The 20,917-nt window shown below is 40.1% G+C and overlaps 1 protein-coding gene across 1 annotated transcript; it reads right to left on the minus strand.

The window, feature by feature from the left end:
- Positions 1 to 1,568: 1,568 nt before the first annotated feature.
- RAB22A (RAB22A, member RAS oncogene family) lies at positions 1,569 to 20,873 on the minus strand. The gene is made up of 7 exons (XM_038158668.1): positions 20,736 to 20,873; positions 18,863 to 18,942; positions 15,333 to 15,414; positions 11,291 to 11,362; positions 11,055 to 11,161; positions 9,124 to 9,233; positions 1,569 to 7,771 (listed from the first exon to the last, which is right to left on the minus strand). The coding sequence occupies exons 1-7, from the start codon at positions 20,769 to 20,771 to the stop codon at positions 7,674 to 7,676; spliced, it is 585 nt and encodes a 194-aa protein (XP_038014596.1). The 5' UTR covers positions 20,772 to 20,873; the 3' UTR covers positions 1,569 to 7,673.
- Between the last annotated feature and the right edge of the window lie 44 nt (positions 20,874 to 20,917).

Genomic DNA, 20,917 nt, shown 5'->3' on the forward strand with positions numbered 1-20,917 from the left:
AAAGAAGCCCCTGAAGCGTTATGATCCACCTCTTAAAGGAGTTGCCAAGATGTATCACCTTGCCCTAATTGGCAGCTCTGAACTTACCTGTTTGTGTTTGAAGGACTCGCCCACGTTTTCATCCAGGCTGAAGGTTTTATAAAGCACAGCATTGTTTAAGTTGAAAATTTATGAAGTCTGATGAATGTAGGTTGTCAGGTTTCTGTTGCATGTAAATAATGTGTGTACGTTTAATGTTGTGCAGGTCAGATTCACTGAACTGGGTGTGCATGGAGGCCACCTGCAATAGCCCATCCCTGTTCCACAGGCTGCTCTCACTGGGGACAATTCAGCCACAAGACTAAAAGGCAACTTCTTGCCCACGAGGGTTTTTGATTAACAGGAGAAAATTGGGATGAACACTGCAGGGAAATGCTGGACAGCACCTGAAAGCATTGTACTGAAACAATTTTAAAGAAGAAGTTCTGTGAAAGGCTTAATGCAAGTGAAACATTCTCACTGTGTGTGTGCAAACCAGGTGGTTTGCATTTAGTTCTCAGATTCCTTATGCAAACACATACAAATGCTTTTCTTCTCTCTATTCCAGCATATTCCTTGTGTCTACCCTTCTTCCTTCTTATGCTCTCCCTGATGCACATTCATGCCATCTTAGACAAACCCATCTGACACTATTCAAAAGCAGTTTGTTCACATCTAAGAGCATAACTTCAAAATTGCAGGTAACAAGAAATTTAACTTATTCCAGGTCTCTGTTAAACAAAAGATGACATGGTATGCGTTTCCTGCATAGGAACTGCAGCCACTTGCTTAGCTAAAGCTTGTACCCAACCTTTCCATATGAAACAGCAGCTCAGAAACAGGGCTTTGTGTTTATTTAGCTTTTGAAGGCTGCTATTAACTCAACAGGTTAGATGTGCATCCCAGATTAAAGCAACCAAACCACATCTTTTAAGCAGCATGAAAGCCAAGTCAGTTAACTGCAGCCAAAGTTTTGAGGACTACATAAGCACCAGAGCAGTGGTTTAAAAAAAGCAAGCTACCAACCAGCTGGCTGTATTAACAAACGAGAGAAGATCCCTTCCCAGCACAGCAGGCCCACGACACTGTGCAGATATTAAAAGCACTTCACAGCTTTGATTGACAGAAACCTGGCCTAAGCAGTTGAGAACTGTGCATTTCATGCAGTCTAAGGTAAAAACACAGTATTAAATAACTTGGCCCTGACAGAATTTGTCAGGCCTTGCCCTGCTTGACGAGCCTGTGTGTGGCCTGCAGTTTCTCAGGCATGGTGCTGCAAAGAAAGGAAGTGTTACACAAAAGCTGCATTCTCTCTGCTGTTTGCCCCCATCCCTTCTTTGCACAGGATCTTCTGCCTTTGTCTGTGTGCACACAGACCAGGGAAAAGCTCCAGTTTCTGAACACCAGTAGTCAGGACCTCTAGAAAACAGCTATTCCAGTCATTTGTACATGCAAGCTATTGCTTACATTCCTCTTCTATAATTATATTGCTATAGAGACTGTTTTTTAAGATGTGGAGAATTTTGGAAGCATTTATAAACAAGCCAGCATATTTATAAACAAAGCTTTTTATTAATAAAATGTTTACACCTTTTTTTTTTTTTTGCACAATACATCAGACTGGTAGTGATTTAGCATGTTATTACACTATAAAAGTTTATTATGAATGCTTAGGCTGAAAAGGCTGTTTACATTATGCCAAATCAACATTTCTTTATTTGCATTCTATGCACTATATGGGAGTGTAACGACTCAAACAAAAAGGAGAGAACAAAAGCCTGGTTTTCCTCGTTAGCATCTACAAACCAACAATACAGACAAACCTGTACACGCTCTCAGGACCAGCCCAAGAGAAGACTAAAAAAAGTCTCAAAACATTCATAAGCTTGGGAATTCATCACGACAATATTTCATCACTAGTAATCTGACTACACTTCATGCAGTGGAGCGATGGGTGGGAATTTGTGCAGTTTACAGTGCTGCAAATGCTCTGTAACTTTGAGCGGCTAAAGTTGGTTTCAGTAAGAGATAATAGAGTAAGAAGGCACAGACCTTTCAACCCTTGTAACAGGTTAACCCATCCCAGAATGAAAAGGCAGAATGTTGTTATGAGTGACAGGAATTGCTGATACAAAGGTTAACCTTTACACATTTTACAGGCAAACATTTACTACACTGCAAGAGCTCTATGCATATCAGGTTATTTTTGTGTCCTGAACACATAAATGCAGTTTCTCATTCAGAAAAAAACCCTTTTTTTCCTTCATTGCGGGTGTGGCAGGTACAAGTGGGAAGATTGCCAGGAAGTCTTAAGCATCTTAGCTACAGAAATGCAATCCATTTCTGTGCCTTCAGTCAATTTACTCACCATCACAGTGTCAGTGTTGGATACACAATTTCAGAAAGAGGAATAACAAGAAAGTTAAAATACAGAAGAGAGGACTAGAGGCTTACAATAACTTGCTCCTCCAGGTGAATGTGCTTTTAGCCTTCTGCATGTGGTAAAATACAGTCATGGCACAGGTCTCAGCTGCTGTAACAGTTTCATAAGGCTGTGCTAATGAATTACCCTTTGGCTTACAAATATTTGCTGCTTTGACAGATACTTCTAGAACTTTGGGGCAAAAGAGACACACCACCTGTCTTTGTTTAAATCCCGTAAGGAAACAAAGAACACATTGCCAAGCAAACATAATGGATTTAATAAGAAATACGTACTGTAACATGAGGAAAAGTGAGGCAAGAGAGTAGCAGTGAATCTGTCAAGGTGTCAGAGTTACAGAATATTCAAGTGCAACAACTGGATGGAGTATCACACCCACAGTGATGAAGAGCATGACAGAAGAGTGGTCTGTGTCCTTCAACATTTGAAAAAGTTGGTTTGTTCAACAATATATATGTGAAAACATCAACAGAAGCCAAGCAAAGCAAACCCTAACCTTCTTAAAAGAAAATCTTTACAAAGGTAATTAGCTCCTTAAATAAAATTTATACTTAGTGTTTAAGCAAAAAATTTAGGAACATCAATTTGCAGGTTGATGTAATAGGAACAGCAAAACTGTTTATTCTGAGAAGTCTTGATTCTACACCAAGAAAACTCATCCTACTGCCTCGATTCTGCATGTAAAATAGGGAGCACCAAGTAACTCTCAGCCAGTAGAACTTTTCTAAGTATTTCTGAGTAGCTCTTTATAGCATGTACACTCTGACAACACTATGTTAAAAATTCAGGGTTGGGTGGGGTGGGAGGAAATGGAGGGGGGAAAGAGGAAAAAGCTGACCCTAGGAACATTTTGACATGTCAGAGGCTAAGCTCATCAGTATTCTTGGATTTCAGGATAGTCTTATATCCTTGAAAGATTTGTTACCTGTGACACTTTAGGGATCAAGTCTGGTAATGCTTGTTCCCTTTTTTCCAAGTCGTGCATTTTTGATGGTAGCTGAGCAAGAAGTGGTTTGCATTCAGACTTTTGAGACCTCCAGAATATCAGAAGGGATTTTTCAGAAACAAACATTAGTGTCAGAAGGGCTAAAATAATTTTAGGGAATTACATTTTGGCACCTGAATTTTTGCATGATATACAAATATGTATTTTCAAGGATATTCCTCCTTTTGACGAGCTGGAACCACATGACTCAAAGGAAAGCTAACATGACTATTTTAATACTAGAACCTGCATTTCCATCTTACATTGGTAATTCACACCATCATCATATTTCTGTAAATCTTCTGTCACCCGCCATCACTAGGCTGTGATCTATTACCAGAACATGAAACATCAACAGTTTTCTGTAGAGAATTTTTTGTAGATTTTTAGAGACTTATTTCCAAGTATACAATTCTTCTGCTTTGAGTAACTGACTTGTACAAACCATCTGTACAAACCATCTCAGGTGGCTGTACAATGACTTCCTGCTAGAAAAGTTAAGAAAATTTGTCCTTTTCTCTCAACTATGACCCAGAAAGCCATTTTTAGGGGCTGTAAGTATTCAGGAGAGATACATGAAGCCTTTTTAGAAAATAAGCAGTCAGTGTAGAAGTTGAAGCCAGTGAATTATGCAGGTTCTCCTTGTGTAGGAGATGATTTTGCCCCGCTTGTCTGTGGCTATTGCTGCTGAGTGAGGTTCACTCCAGGGTGAGCAGCTCCACTGTTCTGACAGCTTCTGTCCTGTAAATCATCCTTTCCTGTGCAGATTGCTGACACAGCTCACCACAAATAGCCTAAACCATCCTTAACACACACTAAAGACTGTTTCACAAGCAAGTAATTCAAACGTCACTGCTAACGCTTCCTTTTCCAACTAGTAATGTGTTATACTGGAACTAAACTCTAATGTGAAGGAGTAATTTAACCTTAACAGTGTAACAAAAAAACCTGGCTGAGGCCAACCTTTAAACCATTCAAGATTTTCACCGTGAAGTACTTTTTGATAACTAAAATGAAGCTTTAACCAAGATTGTAGCTCTCCCTCAACCAGGTTAAAGGATTAGACTTCCAAATCAGTAAGTAGGTCCTATCTCCTCTCCTTTTACTCTCTTCCCAAGCAAGTAAATAATCCTTCTTGAGCAGGCTGGTAGCATTAGATGTAAAGCAACACATCAAAGACTCCAGTCTGCATAAAACATCCCTCTAGACCATTAACTGTCTGATCCTGCAGCACTCAAAGGAAGGGTCTCACTGATGTCAGCAGGGATCTGGAGTGCAGTGATTTGTTGGACCTACAATAAATTCTTTACCTTCACAGTAACAGCAAAAGTTGTTAGAATTGTCTTAGAACTTTTCAAAGCACCGATAACAATTTTCAGTAGTATGATTACTAAATGCTACTAAATGTCAGCTTCCAAATTGCACCTACTTGGGTACTTGACATAACAGTTTTCAGCATGTACATAAAACATCCTCCAAAACTAACTGCAGCACAGATTGAGAACCTGGCAAGGCAGCTCAGTGACTGCTTCAATAGGGGGTCAGGTGAAGACACCTTCCAAAACCTGGAGAGCATATTCAGGTTGCTCCAAAGCTTAAGAATGAAATATTTATCAAATTTAATTTTTGTTAATTTTTGTTCAATTCTGTAACTTTCATGGTGTTTAGAAGTTGCAATAGTCATATTTTTTCAGCTAAAAATGCTCTGGATCAATGATATAACATACACCTCATTACATTTTTACATACATGACACTTTGCCCTTTCAAACGTGTTCTGCAGAAATTAATCTGTGCAATGTGCTCTGAGATGACCCTGCTTGAGCAGAGAGGTTGAACCAGATTACCCACTGTGGTCCCTTTCAACCTGAACCATTCTGAGATTGTGTAATCCCCTTTGACAGTATCTGGAAGTTGAGTCTCCCTGATGAGCTCCACTCATTAGACAGAAAGACATGGTGGAATAAAACTTTAATCCTGAGCTTTTTAAACAACTTCTTACCAGGAAAAAAGTTATTAAAAATTTAGCTGGAATGGTTGATAATCTGCACTCCAAACACCTCAATACCAATGTATCTCCAAATAGAGAAGCTATGTTAGGACAAAATATAATCAATTCCAGCAAGCCTAGTGCAAGATCAAAGCAGCTGACCTAACAAATTATTAATACAAAAGAAACCACTTTTCTCCACCAAAAACTGAAACAATAAGCATGTGCATCTCATGCAGGGAAGATTGCATTCCAGCATTCAGCAGGGCCAGTGATCAATAAACACTTATCTGGACTCAGAAGAACTTACATCAACTGTCTTTTTAAATAGGCAAATATTAAGAAGCAGCCTCACTCCAGGGCTGGCAGTTTGGACAATCTGGAACACTGGCTGTTACACTTTACCTGCAGCAATTCAAGGTCAGAATGCAGAAAGAGTAGGGTGCATACCCATGAAGTTGGATTTCTTGGGCTCTCTAGAAGCATGGAGCCTGTGGGACTATGGCAAAGAAGGCAGAATTGGCAATGCAGGCAGGGTAAGGAAAAGGCATGACAAAAATGTAGTCACCAAATTTCATTAAATTCACTGACCTGTCCAAAACCTCAATGTACCAGCTTGCCTGTTCTGCTCCAGCTCTCCAAGAATTTTCAGTAACACAAACGAATCTGAAGTACAAGTCCTTTCATTTCTTACAAATTTTCCTACATTTCTTCCAGAGAAAACACTTGAGATGATAGAAAACCAGATTAAAAAAGAATAAGCATCATCATGAGCTCAGTTGGATACTAAAGCTAACCAGCATATTTTAGTATATACTCAAGTCTATTAAGCTCTTTTTCTTCAAAAGTATAAAAGTTTCTCACTAGTGCTGGTAAGAAACAAAAAGTAAAAATAAATAAAATAGCACAAACAGGTATGGTCAACCTATAGTTTAATTGAAAGCCTACTAAAATTCATACAGAATAAGCTAAACACTGATTTGCTAAAAACCCTCACAGATGAAAAACCCCAGGAACCAAGAGGTAACGATCTACATTACCATGTCTTAAGGTTACTTCCTATGTGTATTTTTGTGCCTAAAACAGGAGAGACTGGGTGCACCCCAGATGAAAGCTTGTTCAACAGACAGGCCTCGTGCTGCCCCAACAGGATGTTCCATTGGCCCTTTCAAATGTCATTGACAGAGAAAGAATTTCATCTGCCTCTGGATGAACTCACAGTGACAATACCTACAATGCAGGAAAAAACCCCTGATGGAGATTCCCCAAGAGTTTATCCCTAGGTGTGGAATGGAAGGAGTGTAGAAGATTCTATTATTTTTTACTGTTTTTACATAATTTATAACACTTTAAACACTGGTCTCATAAATATAATATGAACACTTTACACATGCCAAGCAATTAAAAGCTTTCCCCAAAACCTTGTAGGTCTTATCAGAACCACTGGCAGCATCTGTTTACAGCATCTCTTTTTAGTCAGTAACCACTTCATTTAGTCAGATCTACAAGTAATTTTCTTTAACCAATATCTCAATATTAAAAAAACTCGTAACAACAAAAAGATGCCTATAAGCATACCACTTTGCCTTAAAGTGATTACAGTCAGCATGAAAAAGAAGATTGTCTGTGGTTTAAGATCTGTTGCTTGTGTCCCCACCCCCAGAGCAGATCATCCTTAAATAAAAAGTGCAAATGGGATTTGGGGACTGGATGGACTGATTTGCCTACTATTTGTCTTCAGTTGCTTATTCTGTAGCCATCTTACATCAACTGTCCCATCATACTTTGGAGCAGCTACACCAAAATTTAAAATAAGGCTCACTGAAGAAAAGGAAGAAATGACATCTAACTTCCAGACTCCTCCTAACCCAATCTCCCGCAAAAGTGCTCATTTCCCTTTTTACCAAGAAACCTCCCAAAACCTTGATTACAAAACTAGGAAAACATCTCAGTTCTACCATCCACGCAGTCACCTTCCAATCAAGCAAGGCCAAAGAAGTGATGATGGATTCCCTTTGAATGCCAGAGACGCTGCACGCTGTGGAAGCCAGCAGGCCGCCCCGACCGCTGCAGTCTTTTCTGCGCGCGCACAGGTGTCAGATGAGCTGGTCCCTTTTTGGGGACCTCGGGTGTATGAACACCAGCAGATAAAGATCTAAGACTGATATATAAACCCAACGTGAACTATTAACTTCCAAGACCACCTACTGTATAAAGTTTGACTTTCTAAAGGGTCAGTCAACAGCAGCTGCGCTTTGTCACCGATGGCTGGCGCCGAAGTTTGAAGCCCTTCCCACTGGACGCAGGGTTGGTGTCAGTGGATGGAATTCTGCGACCTACGAGGAGGCAGGAAAAAGAAACATATAGGAAATGTTATACTGGAAACTAATTCTAAGCATCCGGTGTATGCTCTGTATACAAAAACGTGCCTTCAATTAGCTATAGGTCACTAGGGATGACATTCCTGCCCAGCAGGATGGCAGCTACAGTCTGTGTTATGTCTGTAAGAGGGACGGCTGCACAAAAGGACAGCAGAGGCAGTCTGAAGTCAATTTAGCAGCAGTTACACTTCAGATTCCTCTAGACCTGGACAGCTAAGCAGTAAAAGCACTTGGAGAATACTTTCAGGATGCAATACCATCTGGAATAGCTTGAGAACAACCATCTTGACCTGGATTTCCACAGATTACCTGCATCGGGCTTAACAAAGGAGTGCTTGTAGAGAGAGCTGCTTTACTCATCTCATCAGTCTTTAAAATGGACTGTTCCTGCTTGAGCATTCTCTTCTGAGGAGGATTTATGATTTTTCCCCCCATAATTTATTCAAGATCAATTTTAGAGAGCGACTATTAAGTCAATAAATCAGGAAGCTAATCTACAGCACATAGTTTTTACATCAGCTTCAATATATACAGCTGCTTCTATAGACCCTATTTTTTTTCTTAAGTCTGATGTTTCTGTAGTTAGTCCTCTTTTCACAAACAGGCTGACACACCTGCACATTGGTGCTGCTACTTGACACATATCCTCCAAATAATTGCATAGAATTAATTTTGGAATACTGTCTGCTTTTTATTCACACGTCTAAAAAGTATCATTGTTGTCCTCACCACAAATGGGACAGAAAAGATTTGCAATTTAATATAAAAACCCCCAAGGTACTACAAACATACTTGAGGAAAATTTACGTACAGTAGTTGCTATTCCCCACGCAGTAATCTGGCATTTATGAATTTTTGTATTTTAAAAAATACACTTTATTAGCCTAAGTACAAGCACTAAGAGTGAGAACTTAATTCCTTTTCTCAGATGTTTAAAGTCTGGGTCGTCCTCATGCCATTTCCTTCCTCTTCCATAACCTTGGGAGTACTAATTGGAACATTCAATAACAGACGGTAAGATGACACTGACTTCTGACAGGAGGACCCAGCCTGCTATTTATCCAACAGAATCAGAGTAGGCTGAAAACCTCTAGAAGGAATATTTAGAGGTCATTAGGTGACCAGAAATTCATGCAGCTCATTTTGCAGTTTGTAGTCATGTCAGATTGTAATGAATTTAGTATAAAGTCCGTAAACTTTCACCCAAACAGCACAAAAAGTACTACAGAAATCAAATTTCTACTCAAGTTTTTTTCAGAAGAAAGTATTGTTTAAATACTTACTAATTAAACTGTTTAAATACTTACTAATTTCTATAAAGAGTTCGTTAATGTTTATTGCATTTTTCGCACTTGTCTCTACAAATATTGCATGAATGGAATCTGCATAGTCTTTAGCATCTTTTTCCATGACTTCTCTGGGAAAAAAAAAAAAACAAAGAAAAATTCATGAATACAAAAGAACCCCATTACTCAAAACCTTAAGGGACAGATTAAGTTTTCAAGTGTCTCCTACAATGAATATTTTACCTGTTTAGCATCACAGTGCTCCCTCATGCTGAAGCTGATGCTCATTCTTTACTCTGTGCTGTCTCCCTGCCTTGAGGTATGAGCACAGTCATGAACTACCCAAGGCCTTAATCCATCTGACAACACTGCAGTGATTTTGTCTGGAGTGCTCTAAGCTTGGCCTGCAATCAATCCTTCTGGTGTGTTATTCACCCCACCAGCTTTATAGGTTCTAAGAAGATCCTAAAGCATTATTTCCAATCATGCTGTGCATTTCTCATGACTGTTTACAAAACCAAAGTATCTCCCACCACTGCACAAACCATCAGCACAGCATTTCCTTTGTTTCCTTTGCATGAATATGTAGCTACAAAAAAGGAATATTTTTATACTGAGCACACAGAGGTGTACAAGTTAGTCTGCACCCCAGAGTAGGCAAGTTGATGATTTTGTATCTTCCCTTAAACAAAATGAAAACTACAAACCCCAGTAGCTGTAGGGAGGTCTGGACTTTATGTTGTATCATTGCACGTGCAATTTCTACAACACACAGGCTACTTTCAGTAATGAGGGACTTTAGGGTATCAAGAGCATGGACTTTGAGTAGTGACTCAAATATTGCCTCTGACTAAAGTACAAGGAATCCTCCTCATTAGCTTGAAGAGTAAAGTTTACACTTATGATGCCAGCTGAGCATGTGAGATGTGAATTCTGTTCTAAATAATTTTACACTCTATTTCCTTCAAAAGCCATGCTACTTCTAATGAAAGTTAATAGAGCTCACTAGATAACTTCTAGGTATTAACAATTTGTAAAACCATACTCAGAGCAACCTTTGCAGTGGTTCTTTAAACATATAATCAGCTGTCTCCTTTGAGACACCAGCTGTGCTGCCTTTTCCAGCAAAACCTAAACCCAAGAAGTTTACACACACCTCCTTTCTGAATTTTGGCTTATTTAACCAGGACATCAATAAAAAAAGGCTGCCTTTTGTTTTTAGTACATGCCTTCCTGAAAGTTTGGCTGTTCATAAAGTTTCTCAAGAGCTTTTCCCGCTCCCTGCAACTATTTTGGCCGCAGCCAATTCCACCCCAATATTTAAGCAGGGAAGGAAGGCACCTGAACAAGCAAGTTAGAAAAACCTACACAATGCTTTCCAACAGGCTTGGTGTTTTTCCTGACAAAATGAGGTGCTACAGACTGACAGGGGCACTTCTTGTAAAGTGAGGTAAACAGCTTCTATTACACTATAGTTTCACAGGCAGTTTAGGTTTGTGTAACTTGGCACTGCCACCAGAAAAGGTAATCCTGTCTCCCTGTAAACTGCTCATTCCTAACTCTGCTATCCCCACACCGTTATGCCAGCAAGTGTTCATGGTGTGAGAAAAGAAAACTGATCCAAGTATATTTATCTTTTTTTTTTTTTAAGGGTTAGTTTTAATCTGGATCCATTTTACAGCCCAATTTACTGCCCAATCACACATGTACTCACACCAGCACAGGGGAGGAAGTGGGTGAGACCATCCAAGGGCAGACTAACCACATCTTCTGACAGAAGCAGCTCAAACCCCATGTCCTCTGACAGCAGAAACAGCTCAAATCCCTTGTGAAACTACAACACTAGAGCAGAACAGCTTAGATTGTTCTATACCTTTCAGCTGCTCTAAAATCTTAAAATATTTAATGCTAGGGCTTAAGGAAAACCCTCAAAACTGACAGCAGTTATTTACCTGACATCATTAAGATCACACTTATTTCCTGCAATAGCTACAACAATGTTGGGAGGTCCGTGCTGGCGCAGCTCTTTAACCCAGTTCTTTAACGTTGAGAAAGTTTCCTAATGTGGAAAAAAAAAAAAGAAAGAAAGAAGACGGAAGGAATTAAGAAATTAAGAGTCAGACCTGGCCCATGACACAAATAAAAAACCCCAGAAATTGTAATGCTGGGTCAAGATCAGGTTTCTTACCTCTTTTGTGATGTCATACACTATAATGGCTGCTGCTGAGCCTCGGTAATACATCGGGGCTAAAGCACGAAACTGGAAGAAAGACAGCAAACATAAACCTGACCTTCCACTGACCTCCAGACCATCCCTGTCATTAGCATTGCTATTGAAAAAACTGAAAACCAAGATCGCAGCAGTGAAAAACTTTCCTTTACAGTCACAACTAGTTGTGCAGTAGAGCACATAATCTCCCAGGAAGGCACTGCTCTCCTAAGGACAGGCAATAAATCGTGTGGGGCTCAGCAGCACCTACAGCAAACAGCAGGAAAAGCAAACTTGATCTTCTTTTGCCTAGATTAGAACCTCTCCCTGAACAGACTGTCTACACAAACATGCACGTGCTCCACTCTAAACACCAAACAAGGGCAAAAATGCAGGGAGAAGCAAGGTCAACTTTGACTAAGACAAAAATGTTAAGAAAACTAGCACATATGAATTTTGATCTGAGATGTTCAGAAGCTGCTGTCAACTTCTAGCCCCATGGATCAGTCATCAGTCCTAAATGCTAGAAATGTTGATTTCTTCATAATCTAACTTATGGCTTAAAGGATTTTGCTTCAGTTTTTCCCTCGAATTTAAAAGCACGTTTAAACCAAAAAACTGCAAAAGCCCACAATTATGTGCCCTGTTGGAAGAAGAGCTTTAAGGAACATGCTAGATAAAAGGCTGCAGTAATTTTCTTGCAATTTTCAGAATTAAATTTACAGCAGGTCTGTTTGCTTTGTAGGGCTTGTGCCTTCGAGTGGACAGAACCTGAGTCCAGTGCTAAAAAAAAAGTGATAAAGTACACAATCAAGATGCATCAAAAATCTCAATGAATCATTCTTAAGAACAGGGAGATATTCTGCCAACTTTAAAAAAGCCAAGAAAATGAATCGAGCAACCAGAACTCTCCTTCCAAGTGCAGAGTAAACTGCATGTATGGGTTTCATGTAAGCATTATGATTTAGAGCTTTTGTGCATCTTATTACTCAGGGTAAAAATAATGAATTGGATACAGTTTTTCATAAAGGCTTATTCATTTCTAATAAAATACCAATTTCCTTTTGCTTAGTACAGTTCAACTGAGAGCAATATAATAAATCATAAAAATCTTGCTATAAAGCAGAATTCCAGACCATTTACATTTGGCTCTCAAATTCTGTTTTGAAAATAGGATTTTGAATGCAAAGTTCAGAATATAAAAATATTTAATAGTGGGAAAGGGAAACATGGGCAGGCATTCAGTTCACATTGGGACATAATCCCTCTCTTCCTTCTAAGTACTAAAATATAAAGGGAAACATATTTGGTAAACCACCACTTGGACTGGTTGCAACCTGGCTTTTTGATTATTTCACTATTTACATTGGGAATAAACCGACTTTCACTTGCTGATTTTGTATTACTCTCATTTCCTGTCTGCTAACACTTAGATACTTTTTTCCACCTAAGAGCAGTCAGCAGATAAAATATATTAACATAACAGATGTTACCAGAAACACTGGATTTTCCTTTTGCAATTTTTCCAAAGACTTCAGCTTGCCCCCCAGCCTCCAATTTGTGTTCTGACAGAGTTATTAATGTAATTAGGCATGGAAACTCAAAACTGTTGGGTAAGAAGGCAAAAATCCTAATTACTGTAAGTGACCTCCTATCAATTGAACTCAGTATAGAAGAAGTGAGAGAAGAAATAAGGTATGTGTGTAGATGAGGTGTGTGAATGGCTTGGTGCACATTTCCAGCCACCCCAAAGCCACTGAGAGCAAGGGGGTGCCCAGTGCAGTCAAGGGGGTGCCCAGTGCAGTCAAGGGGGTGCCCAGTGCAGTGCAGCACGATTTGCAGCTGGGCTTTTGAAATGGGAAACAGCAAACGCTCCTCGAGAAGCCAGGACTGTGAATTCCATGCATTCCACATCACAGCTCGGCAGAGACGTTTCAGTTCCAAGAATGGTGCGGACATTTTTAGTATTCCAGATCTATTCCACAGAGGGAATCCCTTCCATAATTCATTGGCAGATATGTTGCATGACCAGAAAACTGTGCTTTCAGGGCCAGGCAGGTGTACAGCCCATTTGTGACAGCAGTGACAGTGCTGTCCTGCTCTGGAGAAAGAAACCTTCGTGAGGATTTCTGAATAATTTCAAAGTAAACATCCCTGCTCACATTTCAGTGATTTCCTTGGTTATAGTGGGGTCTCAAGTGGCTTCTCTCAGATATGGAATACAAACTTCACAGCTATCACGGCTCCTGGGTCAGAGTCCTGGTAAGACACCTTTCCTTTTTTTGATTTCAATAAAGATATCGAGCAACTTGTATGGAAGAAAACTAAAGAGGTATCACTGAGAGTCCAAAAATAGATCAGGAACATGCTGGTCATGTACAGAGATGCTTCCTCAGATTAGATGTGCTGAAGCCAAATTACAGGGTCCTCCCATTGCTTGCACAGTTAAAGTGAACAGGATGGAATGCTAAAATGTAATAGATGTTTCCTGCCAAATAGTGGCAGGCATGTTTATAAAGCTTTTCATTTAAGGAGTACCAAACTCTAAAAATTCATCCTCTACCTCTCAGAATATCCCTTTGCAGCAATAACATTCCAGAATGGGCTACGATGTTCACTTAAGACAAACTATTTACAGCAAATGCTGACTGACTGCTGGGAATGGAAGGGCTCGGGATATTTTTGATAACACAAACACTATTGGACATGTTCCTGGGAAACATCCCTGACAACTTCAGTGTGTTTTATATGGTGCTGTTGGAAGGAAATTAATTGTCATTCAAAACTGACAGCACTAAATCACAACACAAATACACTTGAGTAATTTCCTAGGCTGCTATCAAGCCAAAAAGCTGGCAACTCAGTTCCACCAGGAATCCTAAAGGTCAAGTGCCCGTGGATAGGGCTGACTGAGGCTTTACAAAGTGTTTGCTTTGTTTGTTATTATTTGGGGGTTGTTTTGTTGGTTTGTTTGTTTTTTTTTTTTTTTTGTTTGGGCTGTTTCTCAAGCCAATCCTGAAAAGCAGTACAGCTGTATTTGCCAGTTGTTATCCTAAAGCTATAACCCGGCCTTTGTCAAAGTTACCTCACATCCTAAATAAACTCAGCTTGAGTAACTGGCAGCTGCCAGTAGTTCACTTGCAGTCAAGAAACAGCAAGAATAAGCACTGTTCATACAGCTACTGTAATTTCTACCACTCTTACTAGTAATCCATAAGCAAGCAAGTTCCCTAGCAAAGTCTTCCTTTGAATTCCAAGTGAAAAGCATGCAAATTAATTAGCTGGGATTTCATCTGATTAGTCATTTTCTCAAAGCTTTTGTTGCCTCCCCTCAGAACTATGCATGCTGCAGAGATCAAAACCCCAAACTACCAAATTAAAATTTAAATTTCAAAAGAGATTCCTGACATAGCTTCTAACACCCTCAGATTTGATTAGTAAAACTTTATGAAAGAATAAAAGAGTAGTTGTCACCTGTAACACTGCTTGAAACTCTCCTTTGGAAAGCCTAAATCTACATCCTACTCCCATTTACAACCCTAACAGTGAAGCTAACAGAAGGTGTAAGCAGTTGTGTGTTTTTCCAGAATCAAGGCCTTACTTGTACTATGAAACATGGTAATTTATCTCACTTTGATTCTTGTGTTGCTGCACTGACTGCAGATATTGCAGTTGAAGGTTTAAAACTCAGCTAGAAATGGTACTGGAGAGAGCAGTTGGCTTCTCCCCACACCAGCCTTGTTTTCTGTGGAAAGACCATTCCCTTTCAGTGAATCTAAACCCAGACTATTGTTTCATAAACTCCTCTTAGGTAATCTTCCTTACCTTTACACTTCAATCATGACAAAAATGACAAATAAAAACACATCCACAGCACCCACATCTTGATAGGAACGTGCATTGAAACAAGTGTTCTAATACATGTTTGTAAAACCAGATCACTTTGTGACTTTCAGGGGCAGAGTTGAAATCAACCCAAGCTCTGGCCCAAACATTCTCCACAAATACTGATTTCACTTACCCGCTCCTGTCCAGCTGTATCCCAAATCAGGAATTTATGCAGCTCATTTTGATACTGTACAGTCTTGGTCATAAATGAGGCTCTGAAAAAAAAAAAAACCACAGTTAATGCTTTCTGAGAATATAAATACATCCTTAGAACATTCATTACCACCAGGAGCTTTCAAGAAGGTTCACATTCCAATAAAAGTGCTTTCCCCACACATAAACACACAAATTGATGAAGCATTTCAGATATAAAGGCTGAAATTAAGAGAGAATGAAATTTCCTTTCAGAGACTGACATTCAACTACCAAAACACAACATGAATGCAAATTAGAGGTTTTATTTGTTTATAAGCTTTGGATAAAAAATAGAGGATATATGACCAAAAAACCCAGAAAGGTCAGCCTTTTAACAACATCCTTCCTCACAGCATCACAGCAACCACTTCAGTGCACACTGGAAACTTCTGGGGAGAAAGAGGTCAAATTCTTCCCTTTGTATCAGCTTTTCCTATCTCTGTACTAACATTCAGATGAGTGCTGGTAAATCCATGCTTGGGAATAAAAGAGGAGATGGGTATCAGTATTGGTAGGTGTTAACAGGACACAGAAATCAACAGAGTAACTTGTTGTCTGCACCCTATATGGTTCCCCAATTACATATTTTAGTTTGCAGAGACTCTTGGACTTCCAGAAGACAAAAAAAGATCTCGCCTACTCTCCAGGTTCTTCTCCCCTTGCCCAAATTCTAGATGCTTCACAGATAAATATTGCAAAGTATTAAATATTATATATATAAATACATACAGTTAAATATTGCAAAGTGCTTTTGTGGTTTATTTGATCTGCTTTAGCTGAATGAGTGTATTTCCCACAAGAACACTGAATTCAGTGACCTTACTCTTTTGCAAGAGGAAGTCCTTTGCTGTATCTCTCACCTGTAGGCACATTTTTCACTGGAAAAAACACTGAATTAAAGTCCTTGTACAGCTGGAACTACAGGTGACATAACTGTTTCAAGCACATAAGATCCTACACTGTGAACTTAAACATTTCTTGTGTGATTAATTTCTGCCACTTGAAAATACTGCAGACTTCCAAACTTGTTCTTCTGCCAGTTTTGGCAGGATTGTGAAGACAGTGGAGCTTCTTACAGTACCCCGAACTTGCTGCACAGCCAGACTTGAGAGCATGAGTGTTTCAGCACAACCAGCCCTGAATACCTGAGTCCAGGACTCTGAACTTGAGTTTATCTTGGGGCTTAATAATGTCCTTGACACTTTTGTAGCGAATGTAACTGCAGGCTTTGGACTTGTTTCATGCTATAAGAGGACAATTAGCTAGATACATTAAAGAAAAGGAAAGGAAGCAGTTACACAATGTTTCAGCTGTTAAGAGGCAATCTTCTCCCCATTCCTCAAGCCCAGATCATTTGCCAAATAGTGTGTCAATCTCCAAAGTCGATTCTTTTAAGAAGCCAAATAGCAAGTTGCAACACACCTAAAAAAGAACAGCCTAATTGCATTTCAACACCATTAATTAGCTGATGTATTTCTGCAATGAGCGAAGAAAACCAAAGTGATAGGAGTATCTCTTGTAAAGCACAGCGGAGACTTTCACTTCCTTTAAGACTGCTGCAAATTATGCATCAAATCTGAATTCTCTGGTCAATATGGAAACAGTTTCCTAAACCATAGATTTTCACTGAATTTTTCTTACTTGGTTCCATAAACCAAAACATCCCTGTACAGTCAATCTGAACTGAAAAGTTGTGTTTCTGGAATTCACATCACAACTAAACCATCCCCAGTGGTACCTGACAAGAGGTTAAATGCTTCTCAAAATCCTTTGACAACTGGGTCAACAAAACTCTCCAAACTGGAGTTATCCTTGATGACTTTTAGTAGGAATAATGTTTGTTTTGTTACTAAATTTCCCAGCTGCTTCTCCCAGCCAAGCAGGCACTTTAACTTGTTTGATATTCCTTTTTGATGCTATAATGAATATTCTGCAGTACCTAGAAGTATATGCTGCTAAATCTGCCCTCAGCATCCTGAGGGGAGGAAAGCTGCAGAATTCTGACCAGGCTTCTGCAGCTGCCCATATCAGAAATTGAGCAATGAACATTGACAACAACAAAGTGTGATTGCTCAGCTGATTCAAAGAGGAATGAAAACAGGACAGGAAACAAGATCATATCTCATGAACTCAAAGACCCAGGGAATAAAGTTGAAACATTCTCAGCTTTAGTTTTGCAAGATGCTCAAAGCTCTTCTAATCCTTACTTTGTCCTTTCCACCTACTAGTCTCAATTAGGAACTATAAGCAAGGTATAAAAAAAAGAGTAAAAATTAATTTAAGTTTCTGGACTGCGTATCTTGTTGGAACTTCACACAATCCCTGCATTTGGGCAAGTTTTGATTCATTTACATAGCAAATTACCAAAATAACCATTCCTCAGACCAGTGAATGATTTTGCTAAGGCTGGTAAAAGATACATTTTCAGTCTGTCACATCAAGCAACTATAATGATCTCAGTAGTGTCAATAAACCTCTGTTAACAGAGAAATTTAAACAAAAGCACACTTCTACAGAACATTTTGCAGCTCAATGTCAGTATTTCTACTCAAAAAAAAGGGGGGGTGTAAGGGAAAAGAGAGAGATCATGGAGACCCCAATTTTTCAGAAGGACAGGATGAGACACAGCTGATCTTTATCAGCAGGATCTTTTTTGGTAGAAGCTGTAGCAGAGCCTGTGGGACACCACACCTGAGACAGGAAGTTCTACTGACACCCCCACACACCTCTTGGCATCAAGAAAAGGCAAAAAATAAGCCAAAAATTGATTGTGAACAAAGCAGCCCAAAAGATACTTGCTAAGGAAAAAAAAAAAAAAAAGAAGACAGCAAAAGAAATTAAAAGATCCAACCACTCCAAGAATTCCTGATGCTTGCCCTTCCTTCAATCCACTCTAAGATTTGAGATTAATAATGTTCCTACTCTGAGGCTCCAATTTCAAATATGCCCCTTACCTATGAGACCAACTGCAAAAACAGTTCATCAGTTTCATCTGCAATGTGTGCGTTGCATACAGATGTGTAACATTTTAACTAATTAATGGTCAGACCTACCTGAATTAGCATGTTAACCACCCTCAAAAACCTAGGAGACTTATAGTACTTGAGTCTTAAAAAAAAATGAATTAGAAACCGTGGAGTTGCATAATAATTAGAATTTGAAATTTAAGGGTTGTGCATGAGAAAAGCATGCTGTCCCTTTAGCAGAAGCATCTGTAGTGTAATTTATTCATTGTTAGCTTAGATTAACAACACAAAAATGGGTCCAGACCTTACACATGAAAATGGAAGCTGCAGGAGTGCTGAGAACACTCCTACGTGTCCTGAGGTAGCTCACAAGCTTAATTAAGGCTGCAGTTATGTTTATTACCACATTTAGCTGCCACACACGAAGAACTCCCAAGTGATCTATTCAGGTAATTTCATTTTATTCTTGCATAAATCAAATTTACTTCATTTAGTTTCTTACCCTATTGTTGGGTTGATGTTGGGATCAAAGCTGTCTTCAACAAATCTCCACACGATACTTGATTTGCCCACACCAGTGTCCTAAAAAGGAACAGAAACGGTTGAAAGTGGCATTAATTACTATAGACAGAGGATTCCTTTTATCCTCAAATCCTGCAGTGAATAACACATTCCTGCAGAGAATCTCAGAGAAGTTGTGAAATACTTCAGGTATTACATTAATTTAATAGAAAATGAAAGTTCTGTAACAAGTTACAGCCTTCTAAACAAAATTGTTAAAATGTTTTTTGAAGAACCACAAAAATCTGCATTCACATATGACTCAAACTTTGGGCTCTTTTACAAAGCTGTGCACACCTTCCAATGGAACAGCAGTGGAAAAAGACCACTTTTGGTAAAACATACAGCAATTGAGTATGGATTACCAGGCTAGAGGACCAGTGGAGTACGTGAAATTATACAAGTGTGACACACGCATTCAACCTCTGACTAATGCTGTCCCACCCTGCTTAATGAAAGACTTGGAATTTCTTCTGTGACACACCTGAAAGATGTCACTAATGCAACTCTACAGGGCTAAAAATGGTGAAAGAGGAAACAAACCATGAAAATTCTGGACTGTGTGTCTCTTTGCACCATCAACTCCACGGTTAAAAAGCAAAAGATATAGAGAAGTCACATTTAGAAGTGAAAATAAATTCTTAGTGGTAAAATGCTTCTCAGTAGAAGCTGGACATTTGAAATTGTATTTTATTTAAGACGTGTGAAGACAAACTTTTTGCTTTACGTTTCCTGAGTCATTAAAACTTTAAGAAATAAAGCCCTGAGGAATTGCTTCACTGAAAATGAAGTTTTACATCATTCATGCTTTTTTTTCAAACCTCCTGAATATTGCAGTAATTTAGGTACACTATGTACGATTGTGTTCATCTCGCCAAGCTATTTTCCTCTTGAGAAAAAGCACATTATCATAGCTCTGTATTTTACACTGTTTGCAGTCTCATTAATCAGAGCAAATCTTAAAAAGAGAAACACAGATCTGGCTCCTGGTTCAGGGAATCCAAGGACAAGTTTTCCTGGGTGCTTATTTTCCTTCTCTTCAGTGACAAAAGGTTTCTCAGGCCAGGTGAACACAAACAGCAGTTACCCCACATACCTTCATAACACGAAGGGCACACAAACACATAATCTTCCCCTCTGAAGGGCAAGGTGGCCATTTAGAAGCAGAAAACAACTCTGAACAGAGGGTTTCCATGCTGGTGGCGACACCTCCACCTGTTCATCGTGGGGGCTCTCCAACCAAACCAAGCCAACAAGCAGCTTCATACCCTTCAAATTTTTAAACTTCTGCTTCACTTCGCTCCACGTCTCCTCCTTCCACCACCTGCAAGGCTTTCCCCGCATCTGTTCCTACAATATAAGCTCAGGCCCCTCCCTCTCTCCCACCAGTTTGATTTCAGGGGCTTCTATTTATTTTGTGGACCCCAAGCCCGAAAGGGCCTGAGAGGAAGAGGGAAGCACACGTTGGATATTCGTGCTTCCTCTCTTGTTTTTTAGAAAGGAGAACAGGGCAGAAAAGGAGCGACTGGCGGGCGGCTCTCTCGCGGAGGGGAAGGCGCGTCCGCCCGGTCCCCTCAGAGAGACGGGGCGAGGGCCAGGCAGCGCCCGGGGAGAGCTCCCCAGCTCGGCGCCTCTCCAGGCTCTGAGAGAAGCTTTCTGCCATCGCCACAGAGCCTCTCCAGCCTCTGGCAGGGATTCTCCGCCATCACCAGAGGCTTCCCGGAGCTTTGACAAGAGGCTCCCCGCCACCGCAGAGCTTCTCCAGCCAGCCCCTCATTCCGCTCCCACCCCCTCTCCCGCCGCCCAGCACTTACCCCCAGAAGGCAAACTTTCAGCTCTCTCAGAGCCATGGCTGGGTGGGCAGCGCCTTCAGCGAGCGCCTGAGACGCGGCCCAGCACGATCATCGCCGTCCCCGCGGCGGCCGCCCCCCGCCCGCCCCGGTTACCCGCACACCGCGCTCCTCCTCAGGCTGCGCGGACGCGCCGCCATCTTGGG

Source organism: Motacilla alba, chromosome 20 (assembly GCF_015832195.1).
Source record: "Motacilla alba alba isolate MOTALB_02 chromosome 20, Motacilla_alba_V1.0_pri, whole genome shotgun sequence".
NCBI lineage: Eukaryota > Metazoa > Chordata > Aves > Passeriformes > Motacillidae > Motacilla > Motacilla alba.

Excerpts from the sequence above, each read along its gene's own strand:
- RAB22A (XM_038158668.1), bottom strand. The coding sequence starts at position 20,771 with ATGGCTCTGAGAGAGCTGAAAGTTTGCCTTCTGGGG. Across the intron at positions 18,943-20,735 it reads TGAAAGTTTGCCTTCTGGGG|GACACTGGTGTGGGCAAATC; the intron begins GTAAGTGCTGGG and ends GTTCCTTTTTAG. Across the intron at positions 15,415-18,862 it reads AACATCAACCCAACAATAGG|AGCCTCATTTATGACCAAGA; the intron begins GTAAGAAACTAA and ends TTTTTTTTTCAG.